We start from the raw sequence: 19,605 nt of genomic DNA, 5'->3' as shown, positions 1-19,605 counted from the left end.
TTAAACATTTGTCTTTTCTTTGTGATAGAAATATTACAATTATTCTAGCTATTTTGAAATGTACAGTAAATTATTGTAAAATATAGTCACCCTACTGAACTATCAAACACTAAGTGTATTTCTTCTATCAACCTGTACATTTGTATCCATTAATCAACTTCTCTTTGTCCCCTTTCCCCCCTACACCTCCTGGCCTCTAGTAACCACCAACCTACTCTTTGTCTACATGAGATCCACTTTTTTAGCTCCCACATATGAGAACATGTGATATTAAAACCAACTTTCAAATAATAATTGAATTTTCTGGTTTAATTGAATCTTGACCCTTAATTCCAGTTAGGACTTGGGACATTATCAAAAAGCGTGAGTTGACAGCCCCAAGGTCATCACCAGGTGTTAGCCATCCAGCTCATAGAATCCTAGTAGGCCAGTAGCAGAGCCAGCAATAAATCCCCCAAATCATCTCTCTCCCCCAGCTTTCAGCTATACCCACCGCACCCAGCTTCAATAAGTCAAGTCCCAGGAGAGAGTAGTGATAGTCAGAAGTCTTGGCCAGGTGCAGTGGCTCACACCTGTAATAATAACACTTTGAGAGACTGAATTGGGAGAATCACTTAAGCCCAGGAGTTTGAGACCGGTTTGGGCAATTTAGGGAGATCCCATCTCTACAAAATAAATAAATAAACCTAGCCTGGCATGGTGGCACATGCTTGTAGTCCCAGCTACTCAGGAGGCTGAGGTAAGAGGATTGCTTAGACCCTGGAGATCAAGGCTGCAGTGAGCCGTGTTCACGCCACTGCACTTCAGCCTGGATGACAGGGTATAACCCTGTCTCCAAAAAAATAAATAAATAAAAACAGTCGTCTTATTGTCTATGGAATTAAAATAACATTTTAAGAGGAAGACACTCCAGACAGAGTGAGCCTAGAATGATATCCAAGATATTCCATTAACATAATAATAGTTCTTGTTGGTTTTCATTTGCCTGACACAGTCTAAGTACTTTACATATATTAACATATTTAATCTTCATAGCAACTTTACATATTAGCTATTGTGACTATCTCCATTTTATAAATGGGGAACTGAGTCACAAAGAGGTTAAGTAACTTGCCTAGACTCCCACAACTAGGAAGTAGTGAAAGTCAGGCTCCAAAGCCAATGCTCCTTAATTACTATTGCCGCTGCTCCTCTATAAGTGATATCTATCAACATAAACAAAAGCGCCCTATACGGTGATCATTGTCCTCACAATGAAAAGTTGGAAGAAAGGCCAGGCATGGTGGCTCACGCCTGTAAACTCAGCACTTTGGAAGTGCTGAGGCGGGCAGATCACCTGAGGTCGGGAGTTCCAGACCAGCCTGACCAACATGGAGAAACCCACATGGAGAAACCCCTTCTCTACTAAAAATAACAAAATTAGCTGGGCATGGTGGCACATGCCTGTAATCCCAGGTACTTGGGAGGCTGAGGCAGGAGAATCACTTGAACCCAGGAGGTGGAGGTTGTGGTGAGCTGAGATCACCCCATTGCACTCCAGCCTGGGGAACAAGAGCGAAACTCTGTCTCAAAAAAAAAAAAAAAAAAGAAAGAAAGAAAGAAAGAAAGGAAAAAGAAAAGTTGGAAGGAAATGAAAAGCTACTCCATCACAATATTTATGATATATATGAATCCATGGCTTTTGGTACATTTCATGTGAATCACACCAGCCACCTACATGTCTCCAGTTAATTTGGAAATTAGAAAAGTATTTAGGAAGAAATTTGTGATGATTTTGAGTACCTATCATTTGCCAGACACTTGGGCTAGGGCCCAGCCTTTGCGCTCAAGCTGCAAGGGCTAGGGAACACCAACGATTATTTCATAACATGTGTTGGTGGGATAAAATGTTTGTCTAATATATGCTTGCAGTAAGGAGATTCAGCATTGCTGGAAAAAATTAAGAATACAGTATGTCTATGCATTTTAAGTCAGTCATTTGGGAAAGAGTATCCTGAAAAAGTCCATGTTGATCATGAAAATCTTCTGTGAAGTTTGTCGGCTAGGAGGTCACTGTAAGAGCCTCACAACAAAACTCTGTGGACATTTAGGAGTCAAAGTTACAGTCACTGATTTGTTATCTGAAGGAAATTTTTTTTTTTTTTTTTTGAGCCGGAGTCTCGCTCTGTCGCCCAGGCTGGAGTGCAATGGCATGATCTCAGCTCACTGCAACCTCTGCCTCCTGGGTTCAAGTGATTCTCCTGCCTCAGCCTCCCAAGTAGCTGGGATTACAGGCACCTGCCACCATGCCCAGCTAATTTTTGTGTTTTTAGTATAGACAGGGTTTCACCATGTTGGTCAGGCTGGTCTCAAACTTGTGACTTCAGGTGATCCACTCGCCTTGGCCTCCCAAAGTGCTGGGATTACAGGTGTGAGCCACCGCGACCAGCCTGAAGGAACTTTTGACTAACCAGCTCTTCTTTTAAAAGCAGCCCTTTGAGGTGGCTGTCCAACCCCTACTTGAATATATCCCCATGACAGGGAGCCCACTACCTTCCACTTTAACCTATGCCATTTTGGGCAGCTTTCAGAGTTAACTAGAAGAAATTTTTGCTTGTTGGCTTTCTGTATCCTCAGACTACATCTCCCCTTAAGTTTCCTACCCCTTTATTTGCAGAATTGCTAATTGTTAAAGAAAATATGAGCTTTTTCTCGTTCTGGGTACAGTGTTTCAGTCTGGTGGGGACACCAAGCAAATACATCTTTAATTCTCACTCATCTGTTGTAAACTTGTTCTATCCTCTCTGATCCTGCAGATCCCCATAGGCACTGAGATAGAAGGGATGAACATTTTAGGATTGGTCCTGTTTGCTCTGGTGTTAGGAGTGGCCTTAAAGAAACTAGGCTCCGAAGGAGAAGACCTCATCCGTTTCTTCAATTCCCTCAACGAGGCAACGATGGTGCTGGTGTCCTGGATTATGTGGTGAGTGCTGCTTTGCTGCCTACTCTCTCTCTCCTTCCTCCTGCCATCCAGAAAAGAGTCCACCTTGCTGTTCTAGGTACCTGTGTGGGACCACCTGGCACAATGCTGTGTATGTGGTTGATGCACCACGAGCCAGGCTTGGTACAGGGGATGATGGAAGTGGAGACAGTTTCTCCTCTTGTCCAGGACCTCAGAGAGCCAGGCATGCACCACACTTACCAGTCACTTCCTCAGTGTCCACACTGACCCCTTGGTGTTTCCATCACCGGGATCTGTTTACGGGTTCCTACCACCACCCAGTTCATGTGGGTTGCCCATGTCATCTTGTGGGAAAGTGAATTCCATTAGTTTGCTATCTGTTGCATGAAATAAGGTTCATTTATCTGAAAATGATAGACTTGAAGCTTCAAAGGGACCCTTTACTATAGTAGTTCACAGCATAGAGGACAAGGACAAGTCCATTTTCACCCCATGCATATATAAAGTTGGAATGCTCTTCTTTTATGTAGGCTTTTTTTCTGAAACAGAGTTTTGCTCTTATTGCCCAGGATGGAGTACAGCGGCGCGATCTCGGCTCCCTGCAACCTCTACCTTCTGGGTTCAAGTGATTCTCCTGCCTCAGCCTCCCGAGAAGCTGGGATTACAGGCATCCGCCACCATACCCAGCTAATTTTTTTTTTTTTAGTAGAGACGGGGTTTCACCATGTTGGCCAAGCTGGTCTCAAACTCCTGACCTCAGGTGATCTACCCGCCTCAGCCTCCCAAACTGCTGGAATTACAGGTGTGAGCCACTGCGCCTGGCCCTTTTATGTAGGCTTTTAATTTGTAAATGTTTCTTTGTGTGATATCAATGAAAGCATGATTGTTAAGTAACAATTCTTAGATTATTTGCTGAAAGGTAAAAATTTGACCAGCTCCCTCACTCCAAAATCATACCAATTCCAGTATCAATCTCTCATAAGCTTTATCCTGCTGTTTTACCCAAACCAGACCTCTGTGGCTTCTACCTAATGTTTTTCTTTGAGACGGAGCCTCTCTCTGTTGCCCAGGCTAGAGTGCAGTGATGTGATCTCGGTTCACTACAACCTCCGCCTCCTGGGTTCAAGCAATTCTCCTGCCTCAGCCTCCCGAGTAGCTGGGATTACAGGCACCTGCCACCATGCCCGGCTAATTTTTGTATTTTTAGTAGAGACAGGGTTTCACCATGTTGGCCAGGCTGGTCTCTAACTCCTGACCTCAGGCGATCCGCCTGCCTCAGCCTCCCAAAGTGCTGAGATTACAGGCATGAGCCACTGCACCCAGCCGCTTCTACTTGTTTTTTTGTTTTGTTTTTTTGAGACAGAGTCTTGCTCTGTCACCCAGGCTGGAGTGCAGTGGTGCGATCTCGGCTCACTGCAAGCTCCACCTCCCGGGTTCAAGCCATTCTCCTGCCTCAGCCTCCTGAGTAGCTGGGATTACAGATGACCGCCACCACGCCCAGCTAATTTTTTGTATTTTTAGTAGAGACAGGGTTTCACCATGTTGGCCAGGCTGGTCTCTAACTCCTGACCTCAGGCGATCCGCCTGCCTCAGCCTCCCAAAGTGCTGAGATTACAGGCATGAGCCACTGCACCCAGCCGCTTCTACTTGTTTTTTTGTTTTGTTTTTTTGAGACAGAGTCTTGCTCTGTCACCCAGGCTGGAGTGCAGTGGTGCGATCTCGGCTCACTGCAAGCTCCACCTCCCGGGTTCAAGCCATTCTCCTGCCTCAGCCTCCTGAGTAGCTGGGATTACAGATGACCGCCACCACGCCCAGCTAATTTTTTGTATTTTTAGTAGAGACAGGGTTTCACCATGTTGGCCAGGCTGGTCTCTAACTCCTGACCTCAGGCGATCCGCCTGCCTCAGCCTCCCAAAGTGCTGAGATTACAGGCATGAGCCACTGCACCCAGCTGCTTCTACTTGTTTTTTTGTTTTGTTTTTTTGAGACAGAGTCTTGCTCTGTCACCCAGGCTGGAGTGCAGTGGTGCGATCTCGGCTCACTGCAAGCTCCACCTCCCGGGTTCAAGCCATTCTCCTGCCTCAGCCTCCTGAGTAGCTGGGATTACAGATGACCGCCACCACGCCCAGCTAATTTTTTGTATTTTTAGTAGAGACAGGGTTTCACCGTGTTAGCCACGATGGTCTCCATCTCCTGACCTCGTGATCTGCCCACCTCAGCCTCCCAAAGTGCTGGGATTACAGGCATGAGCCACCGCGCCCAGCCTACTTAATTGTTAAGAACTAGTTTCTCCTTCCATGCACAAAGCATTTTCCTTATTTTCAACCCTGAAAGATCCCAGAACTTCTCTCTCTCAGGTAGTGCTGGATGACAGCTGGACTGATTTTAGAAGTTTGAAATTGAATGGGAGGCTAAGTTTAGACTCCCTACCAGTGATATTTCTCTTGTTCAATCTGAAAATTCCAGAGCCTGACTCTATCACTGCCAATGCCATTTCATGTGATTGTTGTTCTAGGGAGAGAACTGATATTTTCAGAAAAGAAAAGGTATTTAGATGTCAAGTTCTTTTCTTGGCTTTTGTTAAGTCTAAAATATTAATATTTTCCAAAGTTTAGACTAAAAAAAAGAAATTGGGGCAGGCGCAGTGGCTCATGCCTGTAATCCCAGCACTTTGGGAGGCCAAGGCCAGAGTATTGCTTGAGCTCAGGAGTTCAAGACCAGCCTGGGCAACAAAGTGAGGCCCTATCTCTACAAAATATAAACAATTAAATTAAAAAGTAAAAAAACTGATTGTATTAGTCCGTTCTCACACTGCTATGAAGAAATACCTGAAACTGGGTAATTTATAATGAAGAGAGGTCTAATTGGCTCACAGTTCTACAGGCTATACAGGAAGCATGGCTGGGAAGGCCTCAGGAAACTTACAAGCATGGCAGAAGGTGAAGGGGAAGCAGGCATGTCTTCACATGGCCAGAGCAGGAGGAAGAAAGATAGGGGGAAGGTGGGGGATTACAATTCAATATGAGATTTGGGTGAGGACATAAATCCAAACCATATCACTGATACGTCCATGTTAGGACATTTGCATTTTGTTTTGTTTTGTTTGTTTTTGAGACGGAGTTTCACTCTTGTTGCCCAGGCTGCAGTGCAATGGCACAAGTTCGGCTCACCGCAACCTCCGCCTCCCAAGTTCAAGCGATTCTCCTGCCTCAGCCTCCCGAGAAGCTGGGATTACAGGCATGCGCCACCACGTCCAGCTAATTTTGTATTTTTAGTAGAGACAGGGTTTCTCCATGTTGGTCAGGCTGGTCCCAAACTCCCGACCTCAGGTGATCCGCCCACCTTGGCCTCCCAAAGTGCTAGGATTACAGGCATGAGCCATAGCGCCCAGCCGGACATTTGCTTTTAATCTGGAAACCAGTTTAGTCATTCCTTCAATTTGATGTACCAGTCACATAAGCAGGTATTCAGTAAGGCAGATCCTGCTGAATGTCTAACTGCAGCAAGAGCGCGAGAGACCTGTTGCTCAGAAATGCATATTACACAGAATTGAAGTTTAAAATGCCTTAACTAGTTAAGGGATCTCAACCAAGTATGGGAGGCATTGTCAGTATTACCGCTTTCTGCAATCTTTCTTTTACTAACTACCCACTCCAAAACCCTAGTACCTGCCTACCCTACACTATTCACAGAAATAACTTTCAGATGTATTAAACCCAGAGTCAGCCAACTTTGCAAGCCACATGCTCTCTATTGCAACTACCCAACTCTGCCACTGTAGGAGAAAAGTACCTATTCACAATTTGTAAATGAAAGAGCATGACTGTGTTCCAACAAAACTTTATTTACAAAAACTCACGCTGCTAACTCCTGGATTAAACTGACCAGGGAGAAAGGAAGAAAAGAAGGAAAGAAAGAGAGGAGTCTTCTAAAAATATTAGAAGAAAATATAGAGGCAGGGAAAGTCTTCCTAAACAAGATATAAAAAGCAAAAGCCTTAAAAAGCTGCTAAACTTAACCACATCAAAATATAAAAAGTCTGCATGCAAAAGATACTTTGAACAAAGTTAAAAGTCAAGACATTCATTTCTAAAAATTGATATATATATTTGCATACTGCATATATAGAAAAAAAGAGTTCTGATTACTGAAAAAGAAAAATCACTGAACAAACCATCAGAAAATAGACAAAGTATGTGAAACCTGAATTACCAGTAAACATTTTAAGGGATGCTCAACCTCATTAGAAATAAGGGAAATGAAAACTTGGTTTTATCAGGCATTGATAATGGTGAGGGTGAGGTTTCTCAACCATGACACTATTGACATTTTGGGCTGATCAGTCTTCGTGGGAGGCTGTCTCATGACTGTAGGATGTTTAGCACCATCCTGGCCCCCACCTGCATGATGCCACTAGCACCATGCCCCAAAAGTTATGACAACCAAACTGTCTTCCAGACAAAATCATCCCTGGTTAAGAACCACTGTTGCAGAGGGAAGATTATTCTCCTGGACTGCTGGTGGGAATGTGATATGGAATAACCACTTTGGAGAACAAAGTGGCAGTATCTACTGAAATTTAAAATATGCACATCCTATAACTTAGCAGTTCACTTCTTAGCATCTCTACCTAGAGAACAAAGGCATGTGGTTACCACAAAGTATGTTTGCAGTGTCGTTTGTAACGATAAACCTGGGAACAACTTAAACATCCACCAACAGGACGATGACAAAATAACCTACGGTATTTCCATTCTGAAGATAATATTTAAAGACAATGAGGTAAAGGTGGAAACAACCCAAATGTCCATCATTGGATGAATGGATAAACAAAATGAGATAGAGACATACAACAGAATATTATTCAGCCTTAGAAAGGAGTACAATTCTAGCTCATGCTCCAACGTGGATGAAGCCTGAAGACATCATAAGTGGAATAACCTAGACACAAAAGGACAAACACTGTATGATTCCACCTTTGTGTACCTAGAATAGTCAAATTCAGAGAGACAAGAAGTAGAACAGTGATTCTCAGGAACTGTGAGGAGGGGAAAGTAGGCTGTTATGTTTAATGATTTCAAAGTTTGGGATGATGGAAAAGTTCTGGATTTGGATAGTGATGATAGTTGCACAAGAATGTGAATGAACTTCATGCCACTGAACTCTACACTTAAAAATGGTTAAGATGGTAAATTTTATGTATATTTTACCACATTAAAAAATGAATGGGGTAGATTTCTATGTATTGATATGAAAAGATTTCAAAGATGTAATATAGGGTGAAAAAGAAAAAAACACATAGATTTAAATACATACCTATGTATCTAATTGCATAGGAGGTAGGAGTGGCTATTTCAGGAGGATCCTGGCTTGAGGATGGTACTTAAAGAGGATTTTGGTGTCATCTACGTTGTAATTTTTTGAAAGGAGAATGTATTCATGTATTACTATCGGGTTTTTAATTAATAATTACTGCTTAGAATATCTCTAGAAAGAAAACTCAAGAAACCAGTGACATTGTCTCCAGGGAGGGAAAATCTGGGTGCTTGGGAGAGAGATGAGAGGGAGACTTCACTCTGTTCACTCTTTTGTACCCCTTGAAATTTGAACTATGTGACATTATTACCTACGCAATTAAAATTTACAAATAAAGTCAGCAGTTAGAAAATTCTTCCTGAATTTATATTAATTCAAAACAACTGACTTTTGTTCTTTGTAGCTCCCACAGTCCATTCCTTCCCATCCTGCCTTTAAAAAACTCTCACGCTCCAGGCGTGTTCCCAGAGTGTCATTGTTAATGACTTTTTCCCACGGAATCATGTTGTCTAAGCCACAAAGAATTTAAAACTTCACAAAAGTCCTAGCTTTGGCTCAATTTTCTATCACAGCCACTCTGTGAAATAGGTGTTAGTCTTTTGTGTTTCTAAGTTCTCAGAACAAGCCTGAGCAAAGCCAAAAGTCAGGCTCACAGTCCTGGAGGCTTTGATCTCGATTTCCTTGCCTTTCCTCCTGGGAATCCCTGTGACTGGTAGCATCCTTCTGTTAAGGAAATACTGTATCCAAGGGGAAAGACGTCTGGGTTCTGGTCCTGACTCTGTTACCCTTGGTGAGTGGTCATCCTCATTTTACCCAGTCTCACAGGCTGTAAAATGGGGATGGTATAACCCTGACTGTTTCGGTTCCTCGGGGTTATCCTAGGGAGAGAAGAAGACGGCCTGGTTGAAAGTCCCTGCATTCTGCCTCAGGAGGGACCTGCATCTCTCACCCCAGCTTTATCCCCCACTGATGAGTACCCTGTGCTTGTGCCCTAGGTACGTACCTGTGGGCATCATGTTCCTTGTTGGAAGCAAGATCGTGGAAATGAAAGACATCATCGTGCTGGTGACCAGCCTGGGGAAATACATCTTCGCATCTATATTGGGCCATGTTATTCATGGAGGAATTGTTCTGCCACTTATTTATTTTGTTTTCACACGAAAAAACCCATTCAGATTCCTCCTGGGCCTCCTCGCCCCATTTGCGACAGCATTTGCTACCTGCTCCAGGTGAGTGGGTTTTGGGTCTCTTCACTGCTCTGAGCCATGTTAACATGGAACCAGGTGAGCCCAGTGGTAGATGCACAACCAGTGTCTTGACATACTTTAATTCCTGGAAAACTCTATATTGGTCTTCTGTGATTTTTCTGTTTTTTCTTCTTTAAGAGACAGGATCTTCCCGTGATTGCCCAGGCTGGTCTCGAACTCCTGGGCTCAAGTGATCCTCCCACCTCGGCCTTCCAAATAGCTGGGATTACAGGCATGCACAGCCACACCAAGCCTCACATGATTTCTTAAACTGACCAGCCCCAAAGCTTTTCTGTATTCCCCTGGGGTGGGTTTCTGTTTCATTTACTATTCTACTGAAGTTACCTCATTCTCTTCTCCCTCTTGCTCCTTAGAGGTCAGCAGATCATTAGTTAGCCCAGCTGTGGGTCCCTCACCCTAATTAGGAAGACCTTTCCCTGAGTAAAAGAAGGCAGCCCACCTAACTCAAAATGCATTGCAGGGAAGTTTCTAGAATGGTTCCTGCCCAATTCTCCCTTTCTGGATATGTGAATTAGAAAACGAGTCTGAGGCACCGTGGTGAGGGATGGATGCTTAGCCCTCTAGGAGTCCACAATAGTGTGGGATTGTCTAATTTGGCACAAGAGATGCATCCTGTCATTCACTGGAAAACCTTAAAAAAAAAAAAAACACTGGGTTTTCCAAATATGTTAAAACTTTCAAAGGATGGCAGCACGTCGTTTCATTCACACATTTAGTTTTGCCTCTACTGCTCACTTCCTCCCAATCTGGATGGCTATTTATATAACACAGAGGTGGGAGTAAAAAAAAAAAAAAAATTAGGGAAGGAAGTTCCTCTGGCCTAGACAAAAACCTGTTTCTCAGCTGCACCAACTAACCTCTGCAAAGCCCGCAGAGCCAGCTAGAGGGAGCAGGTACTGTTCTTATGGTTATCTACTTAGTTATTCTTTCCAAGCTCACAGAGCCATTTCTGGGTTTTGGCCTAAAAGAAAAAAAAATCATAGTTTACCATTTACTTTTGGGAGGGGAGCACTCAAGAGAGGAGATGCACATGTAGAGAAACTAGTTGTTTGTTCTCTTGGGAACGTTTTGCACCGGGAGGCAATGTGCAGTTCTTAAGAAACTTGGAACACGTGAATCCAAGTAAATGACAGAATAGGTAAATGAAGGCAGTCATATTTTAAGTATCTTGGGAGTTGCCAAAGCCTCGTGTTGTGACGGAAGTTTTAAAGTGATTCTGTTTTTTCCCTTATTTCAAGAGAAGAAAGCCAGAAATGAAGATGGTGCTAATTGCTCTGTTCTGGGGTCTGAGACAAGACACATGTTAGCCTGCCTCGGACTGTTGTCATGTCTGGCGGTTTGTTTTTCCCATTTCTAGCTCAGCGACCCTTCCCTCTATGATGAAGTGCATTGAAGAGAACAATGGTGTGGACAAGAGGATCAGCAGGTTTATTCTCCCCATCGGGGCCACCGTGAACATGGACGGAGCAGCCATCTTCCAGTGTGTCGCCGCTGTGTTCATTGCACAACTCAACAACGTAGAGCTCAACGCAGGACAGATTTTCACCATTCTGTAAGTTTCTCATTCTTTCCCTGGCTCAAAACTGAAGGCCTTTCTTGTGATTTCCTTTGAAAAACCAATCTCACCACAACTTGGTGTCTCGCTCATAAAATGAGGACAGTGGGGATTCATTACTTGAAGAGCGTGTGTTGACTCTCAAGGGCGTAGCCAGCAGAGCCTATGGTGGGGCGGTTTTTAGTTTCCAGCCACATTGCAGCTGCATGGTCTGCATTTCTCTGTGTCCACTCCACGCTCTATGTTAATGGCTGGCCCTGCTCTGCCGTCCCTTAGAGTGACTGCCACAGCGTCCAGTGTTGGAGCAGCAGGCGTGCCAGCTGGAGGGGTCCTCACCATTGCCATTATCCTGGAGGCCATTGGGCTGCCTACTCATGACCTGCCTCTGATCCTGGCTGTGGACTGGATTGTGTAAGTAACAAGTCCTGAGAACACCAAAAAGAGTCTGCACTGAGTTCCCTAGGAGCTTAGCACTGCTGGGCCTGGGCCATGAAGAGGAACTTCAGACACACTCCAGCCTTGTGAAGGAGGCTACAGTGGAGCTAAAAGGGCAAGATTTAGAGCTAGGAAAAATTAAACAATATGAGAGTCACATGCCCCCAAACATCCAGGAATGACCATGAGATGTCATTACCAAGAACTTGCTTATAGCATCCAGTAAAGCAGGGGTCCACAGCTGAGGCCCTCAGCGCAGGCCCAAGGGACACAAGAGTCTATGGAGTTGTTGACTGCATAGGAGTAATAAGTCGATGGAGCAGTGATCCTTTGGGAATGATTGTCCCTGGCCTGGAAAATTCTAAGGAGTGATTTCTGTGAGGGGAGGGAGGATGAACCATGCTGATGTGAGTGACTTGGGCTTGGGCTCAGCAGAGGAGGAGGTAGGGAAGAAGGTGTGATCCAGACCACATCTCTGGGGCTGCTGTGAAGACACAAAACAGTTTCTGTGCATGGATTCCTTGAGTCACATGATACCTTTTGCAGGCATGAATAATATCTATTTTATAGGGAAGGCTGGCTGAGGTACTAAAGTTGAGACAGTAGAGCCTGTGGGTAAGAAAATGAGCCCTGGAGCCCAGGTGCCTGGATTGAAATCCCAGATTTGCCATCTAGTAGTTGTGTAATGTGCACTGTGTGTGCTTTGGTCTGCTCATCTGTAAAATGGGAATGATCATAGCACTCACACCAGGGTTGTGGGGAAGATTGAGCGAGTTAGCACGGGAACAGCACACAGAATAATGAACACGAGGTAAAACATTCAATTCATGTCAGCAAAGAAAGACACTCCAGACCAGGTTCGTCACAGGCAGGGCCTGGCACTGGGCTCGCGGACTGGCCTGCTGCAGGTGGGAATGGTGGTTTTTCCAACTTGAAGGGGCTTCTCAGAGCAATGAGGGTAAAATCTGCAAAAGAGACCTGCATTGCGCAGACACCTCATCAGAGGGAACTCCGTCCCTGAGCTGGCCAGCTGGACAGGACCAGAGCTGACCGAGGCCCCCTCTCCTTCCTCACCCAGCCACCTCCTGTGCGTGGAGAAGAGGCATCAAAGAGGTGCTTGGCCAGGAACAGGGAAACAGGGCACCAAGCCGGCTGCCCAGTGGAGACCTGAAGTCACACAGGCCTGCCAGCCACCCCATCCCCTCTGATTCTGCAGACAGCAGGACGGCACTCTGCATGGAGTCAGCTCCCCAGTGCCCTCAGGGAAGATCACATTTTTCCCTCTCTTCAAAATGTGCACAATACTTCCTCTGAGCTCCAGGGACAGGGGAATGGTGTTGGCTAATCTATAACACAACAAGCCAGCTTCTGGAAAGGATAGTGATATTTTCTTTGAGATGGTATTTATATTTGCCGATGGCAATGGAACACATATGAAGATTAACATCCGCAGTAAAGTAGCGTTGAAATGAGAAAAAGAAGGGAAACTCCCACAGTGTATTATTCAGTGGAAGTAAAGCTAGACACAAAACCGTATCCACACTATTATCCCAATATGTTTGTTTATTTGTTTACTTATTAGAGTCAGGGTCTTACTCTGTGGTCCAGGCTGGAGTGCAATGGCATCATCATAGCTCACTGAAGCTTTGAACTCCTGGACTCAAGCAATCCCCCCACCTCAGCCTCCTGAGTAGCTAGGATTACAGGCACACTCTACCATGCCCAGCTAATTTATTTTTTGCAGAGATAGGATCTCACTATGTTGCCCAGGCTGGTCTCAAACTCCTGGCCTTAAACAGTCCTCCCACCTCAGCCTCCCAAATTGCTGGGATTACAGGCATGAGCCACTGTGCCTGGCTTATGTGTGATTTTTAATTATGGTGTCTAATACATATAAAATACATGTATAGAAAGGTGACTGGAAGGAAATAGATTAAAATGGGCATACAGATTCACTCAGTTGTGGACTAGGGGTGAGTGGCTTGTTTGCTTCTTTATGCTCTTTTTTATTCTTTCTATAAAAATAAAAAAGTGTTTAAAGAAAATTAATTTAGAATAAGGTAAAGCCAATGCCTTAGAAGCATGCTCTCCAGGAAGCAACAGGGCCCCTCACAATCATGACTTTCCCTCGGCATCCAGGCTGCCTGTGACAGGACCCGATCGCCCAGCAGTAGATATAATAGCTGCCTCTTCTTTTCCCACCAGGGACCGGACCACCACGGTGGTGAATGTGGAAGGGGATGCCCTGGGTGCGGGCATTCTCCACCACCTGAATCAGAAGGCAACAAAGAAAGGCGAGCAGGAACTTGCTGAGGTGAAAGTGGAAGCCATCCCCAACTGCAAGTCTGAGGAGGAGACATCGCCCCTGGTGACACACCAGAACCCCGCTGGCCCCGTGGCCAGTGCCCCAGAACTGGAATCCAAGGAGTCGGTTCTGTGATGGGGCTGGCCTTTGGGCTTGCCTGCCAGCAGTGATGTCCCACCCTGTTCACCCAGCCGCCAGTCATGGACACAGGGCACTGCCCTTGCCAACTTTTACCCTCCCAAGCAATGCTTTGGCCCAGTCACTGGCCTGAGGCTTACCTCTCGGCACTGGCATTGGGCTCCCCAGCCGGAACTGGTTACCAAGGACAAGGACACTCTGACATTCGGCTTGATCCATGTCCAGGTGCAACTGTGTGTACACCAGGGATCTGTTTGGAAACAACCCCTTGAGCTGCCAGGCTCAAGAAATCATGGACTCACAGGGTCCTGTGTGGTTACATCTTGGAAAAAATGCAGATGTATTTCACTCTCCCCGGTCAGCTCTGCATCAGGTGTTTTCTGAGCAAACCAAGGGGGTTTATAGTCATCTGTCGCATTGCCTCGAGTTGCAGTAATTGAAAAAATGCTCAAATTCTTAGCCATGGCTGGCCTTTGCTGAGCTGGGACTCAGGTGTTTAAAGAGTTTGTGCTATAGCTAGGTGTGGATAGCTTCTGATCCCTGGGTTCTGGGAGACTGCAGGTGCCGCACATTGTCAAGTTAGAAATACTCCAGGTGGGTGTTAGCGCTGTGGGGGTCTCTGGTCCACAGCCTTGGGTAAACAACTTAGATTTTGAGGTCAAAGAAAAAAGGAGAGGGAATGCAGCCTTGTGGGGGTGAAGCGGGGCAGAGGGTTCTCTAATCTAATCAGGACAGGACAGGTTTCACACACAATTGTCCCAGTTCGCATCCCAGCCCTGGGGCACTTTTCTGCTTCCTTCCAGAGGCCTGGGCCTCTGATAACACTTTAGCTTTTTCTCCATTCACGCTGATTTGGCAAAAGGCCAGAGATGGGCCTCCTTCCCTGGGGAGGTGTGATGTAGTTATCACATTCAGGACCCTTGTTGATTTATCATCTATTATTTGAATTCAACTGGACACTCTGTAAAATGCTGCACTGCAGCAAAAACAAAACCACCACCACCCCAGAGAAAACCATGTACTAATTGGAGTGGGGTACCCCCATTCACAGGTTCCCAGGTCCCCTGGCTTTGGCTGATTTCAAAATATAGAGCCCTTTCTTGCCAGTACATCCAAGTTTAAAATTATCAGCGAAATGGTCCATGTTTTTCCAATTACCTGCTGACACGGTTCTAAGCTAAGTGAGGGGGAAGATCTGAGAGCGTGCTGTTTGTGGCTGTTGATGCATATTCGTGATGTAACAGGTCCTGGGGCCTCACTTTACCCCATTTGTAAAATGGGGCTAATGTCACCTGCCTCTTACCTACCTCAGAGGGATTTGGTGAGGCAAACTGTTAATCTTCGAAAACGACCATTTCACTTCTTGGATATCAAGTGCTAACCCAGTATGTTCTTCTTTTTTATGTAAGGGACAGCTTTCTCCACAGAGTCCTTCTGCTGGTGAGGACAGCATTTCTGAGCAGGGCTTTGTTCTCTATGTGCATTAGGACTTTATCATGCCCTTGTTCTGTGTGTAGTTACTTGACAGCATCAAATGCAGCCTCTTCCTAATGTCCTTCCAGTTTTCATGAACTAGCAACCCCACCTTCCACCATGGTTCTGGGCGCCTGATTTTGCTGTGACTCCCAGACCCAGCCACTGTTTCTGCCACCCTGTAACAGGCCATTAAAGCTCCCCAGTGTTCAGCCTCCTTCACTCCCTTGTTTTCCCTGTTGCTATGTGTCACCTGGGCCCTACAGACAGGGGCACATGCTTATGGATGTGTGTACCATTGAGATGAGAATGGGTAGATGGAACGGAGACCAGCAAGCCACACCCCCTTCTTAAAACTGGGGACATGAGCCTGAGCAGAAAGGGTGAAGAAGAGCCATGGGACACAGAGTTGACCCAGCCAGGGGGAAAGCCCAGCTCTCTTTAAACCAGCTAAGCCATTCCAGTCTCCTGTGAAGCCAAAAGGGACCAGGAACCGTGCAAAGGAAACTGGAAACTTTTCCCCGCTGGGTAGAGCATGTTGCTGATACTCTTCTGTTTTCAAGGGAAACAATCACATTGTTTGATTCCAAATGGTAAATGAACACTCACTATTTTTCAGGCTTCAGTAAATCTTTTTTTCTTCCTTCATATATATATATACACAACACACACACACATATGTATATCTATACACACATATGTGTGTTGTGTGTGTTGTGTATATGCATGTGTGTGTGTGTGTGTATAGTTTTAGCTCCAAGCCAAGCAAGTTTGTGTTTGGATAGAGGGGAACTTAACTATTAACTACAAGTTGTATGTCTGTGGTATCTTGATTTTCCCATTTCTAAAGATGAATTTCACAAAGCCATAAAGCGTGAAATTAGAGCTGGACTTAAGACTCATTGGCCGACCATCCTGTGTCCTGGCCTGGCCCTGCAGTAAGAAGCGTGTCTGGGTCTGGAGAAGGGTGCTTCCGAGAGTGTGCAGGTGGCCCTTCCCCTTGGAGGCGAGAAGAGAGAATGTGCTGTGTATCTTCCTGGTTTTCAGTCCACAGAGTCGGTAGACCAGGGGTTACCTGACTGGGGAAAATCTCACATCTCCTTGTCTGAAAACATTTCCCCTGCTGTTCTCCTTCTAACATGTTGCGGTAAATCTGTTCAGATACTGTTCATCTGACTGTTTTGTACGTGTGACAATTGCCTTAAAACCTAGCACAGTCCTCAGAAATGAATACCGTGTTTCCACTGGAATCTGCAGTTCCTTTATTCCCTTCTCGTGTGTTGAAGTGGCACTTGCTGATGGAGGAGCTGTTGATCTTCTAGGAGATGGGCTTTGGGTGACTAAAGGGATTTGTTTTCCTTGCTCCATTCATCAGGCACGAGCCCCTAAGTCAGGGCAGGCATGCTCAGGGGGCAGTGCTACCACCGGAGCTGCTGTCGCTGATCCTTTTGCGGCCACCTGCCTGCAACTGGGAAGCGTCAAGCTGCTCAGGGGCTTCCCACTCCACACCAGCAGGGCTCTTGTAAAAAGTGTGTGGTTTTGCCACATACCTCCATAAAGTTATGTCTTGTCAGAACGACTAGGTCAACAGGCCCTAACTGAGCATCTACTGTAAGGCAAGCATTAAGTAGGAACAACAGGAAGAAAGCCCCAGGCCCTAGAATTCTGGGAAAGTCCCTGAAAGAGAGCAGTTGTCCATGCCTCTACTATGGCACCACCACACCTCACCCATGCTTTTATATAATCTTGTTTTCAATGACACCACATTCCAGCAACATTAGGGAATCTAGACACCTCTTATAATAGGAATTATCCTGCAAACAGAGTGGAAGCCTCTGAAGAAACAGATCCCCTCTCTGACCTGAACATTTCCAGCTCTTCATATAATACAGGAACCGGTTTTCATTTCTGGGCAATCCCCAAAGGATGAGGAGAGAGTTCACACCGATCAGGGGCCTGATGGGGCCTGCTAGGAGTAATGATTTGGATTCTTACCCTGGAGTGTGGTTGCCTTGACTCTCTGTTGTGGAGAGTGTTTGGAGGTTGGGATTAGTACTTGATGAGTCAGTTTTCTGATGTAACCAGACCAAGAGGAGCAAATCTACACTCAAACCATCTCTTCCCTGGGGATCAGGAGCGCTGATCTGATGAGCCACTTGAACCTGTTCACGGGAACTGTAAATTGTGTCTGAATAGCACAGGCGATGTAGCAGGGAGGACCATGGGCTGTCTGGGTTCCACTCCCAGCTCTGCTGCTTGCTTGCTGCATGACCCTGGGCATGATAACCTCTCCATGGCTTAGTCTCATATTTAAAATTGGGAGACCCAGTGCAGTGGCTCACACCGTCATCCCAGCACTTTGGGAGTTCAAGGCAGGAGGATTGCTTGAGGCCAAGAGTTTGAGACCAGCCTGGGCAGCAAAACAAGACCCTGTCACTATAAAAAAAATTTAAAAATTAGCTGTGCATAAAAAATTAGCTGCACACCTATAGTCCCAACTACTCCAGAGGTTGGGGTAGGAGGATCACTTGAACCTGGGAGGTCAAAGCTGCAGCGAGCCATGATCATGCCATTGCAGTCTAGACTGGGTGACAGTGAGAGTCTGTTCCAAAAAATATATATATATATATTTTTTTTAAGTTTTTTTTTAAAAAAAGAAAAGCCTTGGCTGGGCGCGGTGGCTCACACCTATAATCCCAGCACTTTGGGAGGCCAGGGTGGGCAGATCACTTGAGGTCAAGAGTTCAAGACCAGCCCGGCCAACATGGTGAAACCCCATCTCTACTAAAAATAAAAAAATTTAGCCAGGTGGGGTGGCACGTGCCTGTAATCCCAACTACTTGGGAGGCTGAGGCAGGAGAATCACTGGAACCCGGGAGGCGGAGGTCTCAAAAAAAAAAAAAAAAAAGAGCCTTTTACCCAAACATGTATAACTGATGAAGTTCAACATTGTAAGTTAAAGTGTGGTCTGAATCTAGGCAACTGATTCTGTTTACACTGGCGGGGCTGCCTCAGCATGCAGTTCCGCAGGGCACCATTCATGTATTCTGTGCGAATGGAGCTTGCAGGAGTTGTGCGGTACATAGCCTTCCTGGCCATAACATGGCAGCCCTGAACTGTGGGGTCAGTTGCAGTTAAAAGCTTTGATTCTCAACTCGAACGTAACATGTTGAATCTGTCTTCCCTATAAATTGTTTCCCTTTTAATAGTTATGGGCCAATCAGTTTCAAAGCAATAGGGTTGCAGTCTAGAGGAACTTCCTTAATCAGCTTCACTAGTCATGATTTTTCCATTTGTGGTGTTCCTCTAACAAAGCATCTGTGTTTGTGGCTATGCACTTTGTGGTATCAATGAACCTTTTCTCTCTCTAGTCCTCAGAGCACCCTGGGTTGGCTAGCTGGATTGCTCACATGCCTTCCTCACCTCCAAGCCCCTCTAAGACAACCAATCTCATGACAAAAGCATGGCCCTGAGATCTTGTGAGTGGTAGCCCACTCCATTCAGTCCTTCCAGAAACACAGTACAACAATGGTCAGGCCTGAAAGAGCCCCGATGCTAAAGAGCACAGTGTTATAAACCCAACAAACTGATCTACAGGGGAGAAGTCAGTTTCGTAGTTTCCTTTAGGTGCGGGGAGAGCAGCCTGTGGAAGTGCTGGGAATGCTCTATTTCTTGATCTGGATGGGTGTTTGCTTTGTGAGAATTCATTAAGCTATACACTTATGTGGCTTGTTTGCTTTTGGGGGATGGAGTCTCGCTCTCTCACCCAGGCTGGAGTACAGAGGTGCCCTCTCGGTTCACTGCAACCTCCACCTCCCAGGCTCAAGTAATTCTCCCGCCTCAGCCTCCCGAGGAGCTGGGATTACAGGCTTGCTCCACCACACTCGGCTAATTTTTGTATTTTTTTTAGTATAGACGGGGTTTCGCCATGTTGGCCAGGGCTGGTCTAGAACTCCTAACCTCAAGTGATCTGCCCGCCTTGGCCTCCCAAAGTGCTGGGATTACAAGCCATTTATGTTTAATAAGTGTACGCTTTTACTTTTCACAAAGTGAGAAGAAAAAACCAGGGGTGTAGGAGCGGGGTGGTAATTAGGGCCCAATGGAAGACTCTCTGTAGCGGTTACCAGTCACTTTGGATGACCATGTCTTTTCTTGGCTGTCCTGTGAGCCATCA

At 45.7% G+C, this 19,605-nt stretch overlaps 1 protein-coding gene across 2 annotated transcripts in view; it reads left to right on the top strand.

Annotated features, from left to right (window-relative positions):
• Nucleotides 1–15,653, top strand: part of SLC1A4 (solute carrier family 1 member 4) — a 35,108-nt gene extending 19,455 nt beyond the window's left edge. For both annotated transcript variants that reach the window (XM_009442565.5, XM_001166088.5), the window contains exons 4-8: nucleotides 2,796–2,962; nucleotides 9,253–9,486; nucleotides 10,883–11,077; nucleotides 11,357–11,491; nucleotides 13,721–15,653. In XM_009442565.5, the coding sequence (XP_009440840.1) occupies nucleotides 2,823–2,962; nucleotides 9,253–9,486; nucleotides 10,883–11,077; nucleotides 11,357–11,491; nucleotides 13,721–13,955 (939 nt within the window). In that variant the 5' untranslated portion in view covers nucleotides 2,796–2,822 and the 3' untranslated portion in view covers nucleotides 13,956–15,653. The remainder of the gene's footprint in view (nucleotides 1–2,795; nucleotides 2,963–9,252; nucleotides 9,487–10,882; nucleotides 11,078–11,356; nucleotides 11,492–13,720) is intronic.
• The last annotated feature ends 3,952 nt before the right edge of the window (nucleotides 15,654–19,605 follow it).

Source organism: Pan troglodytes, chromosome 12 (assembly GCF_028858775.2).
Source record: "Pan troglodytes isolate AG18354 chromosome 12, NHGRI_mPanTro3-v2.0_pri, whole genome shotgun sequence".
NCBI classification, from domain to species: Eukaryota; Metazoa; Chordata; class Mammalia; order Primates; family Hominidae; genus Pan; species Pan troglodytes.
Note: the sequence above shows the minus strand (reverse complement) of the source record. Positions and strands in the feature narration are given on the sequence as shown.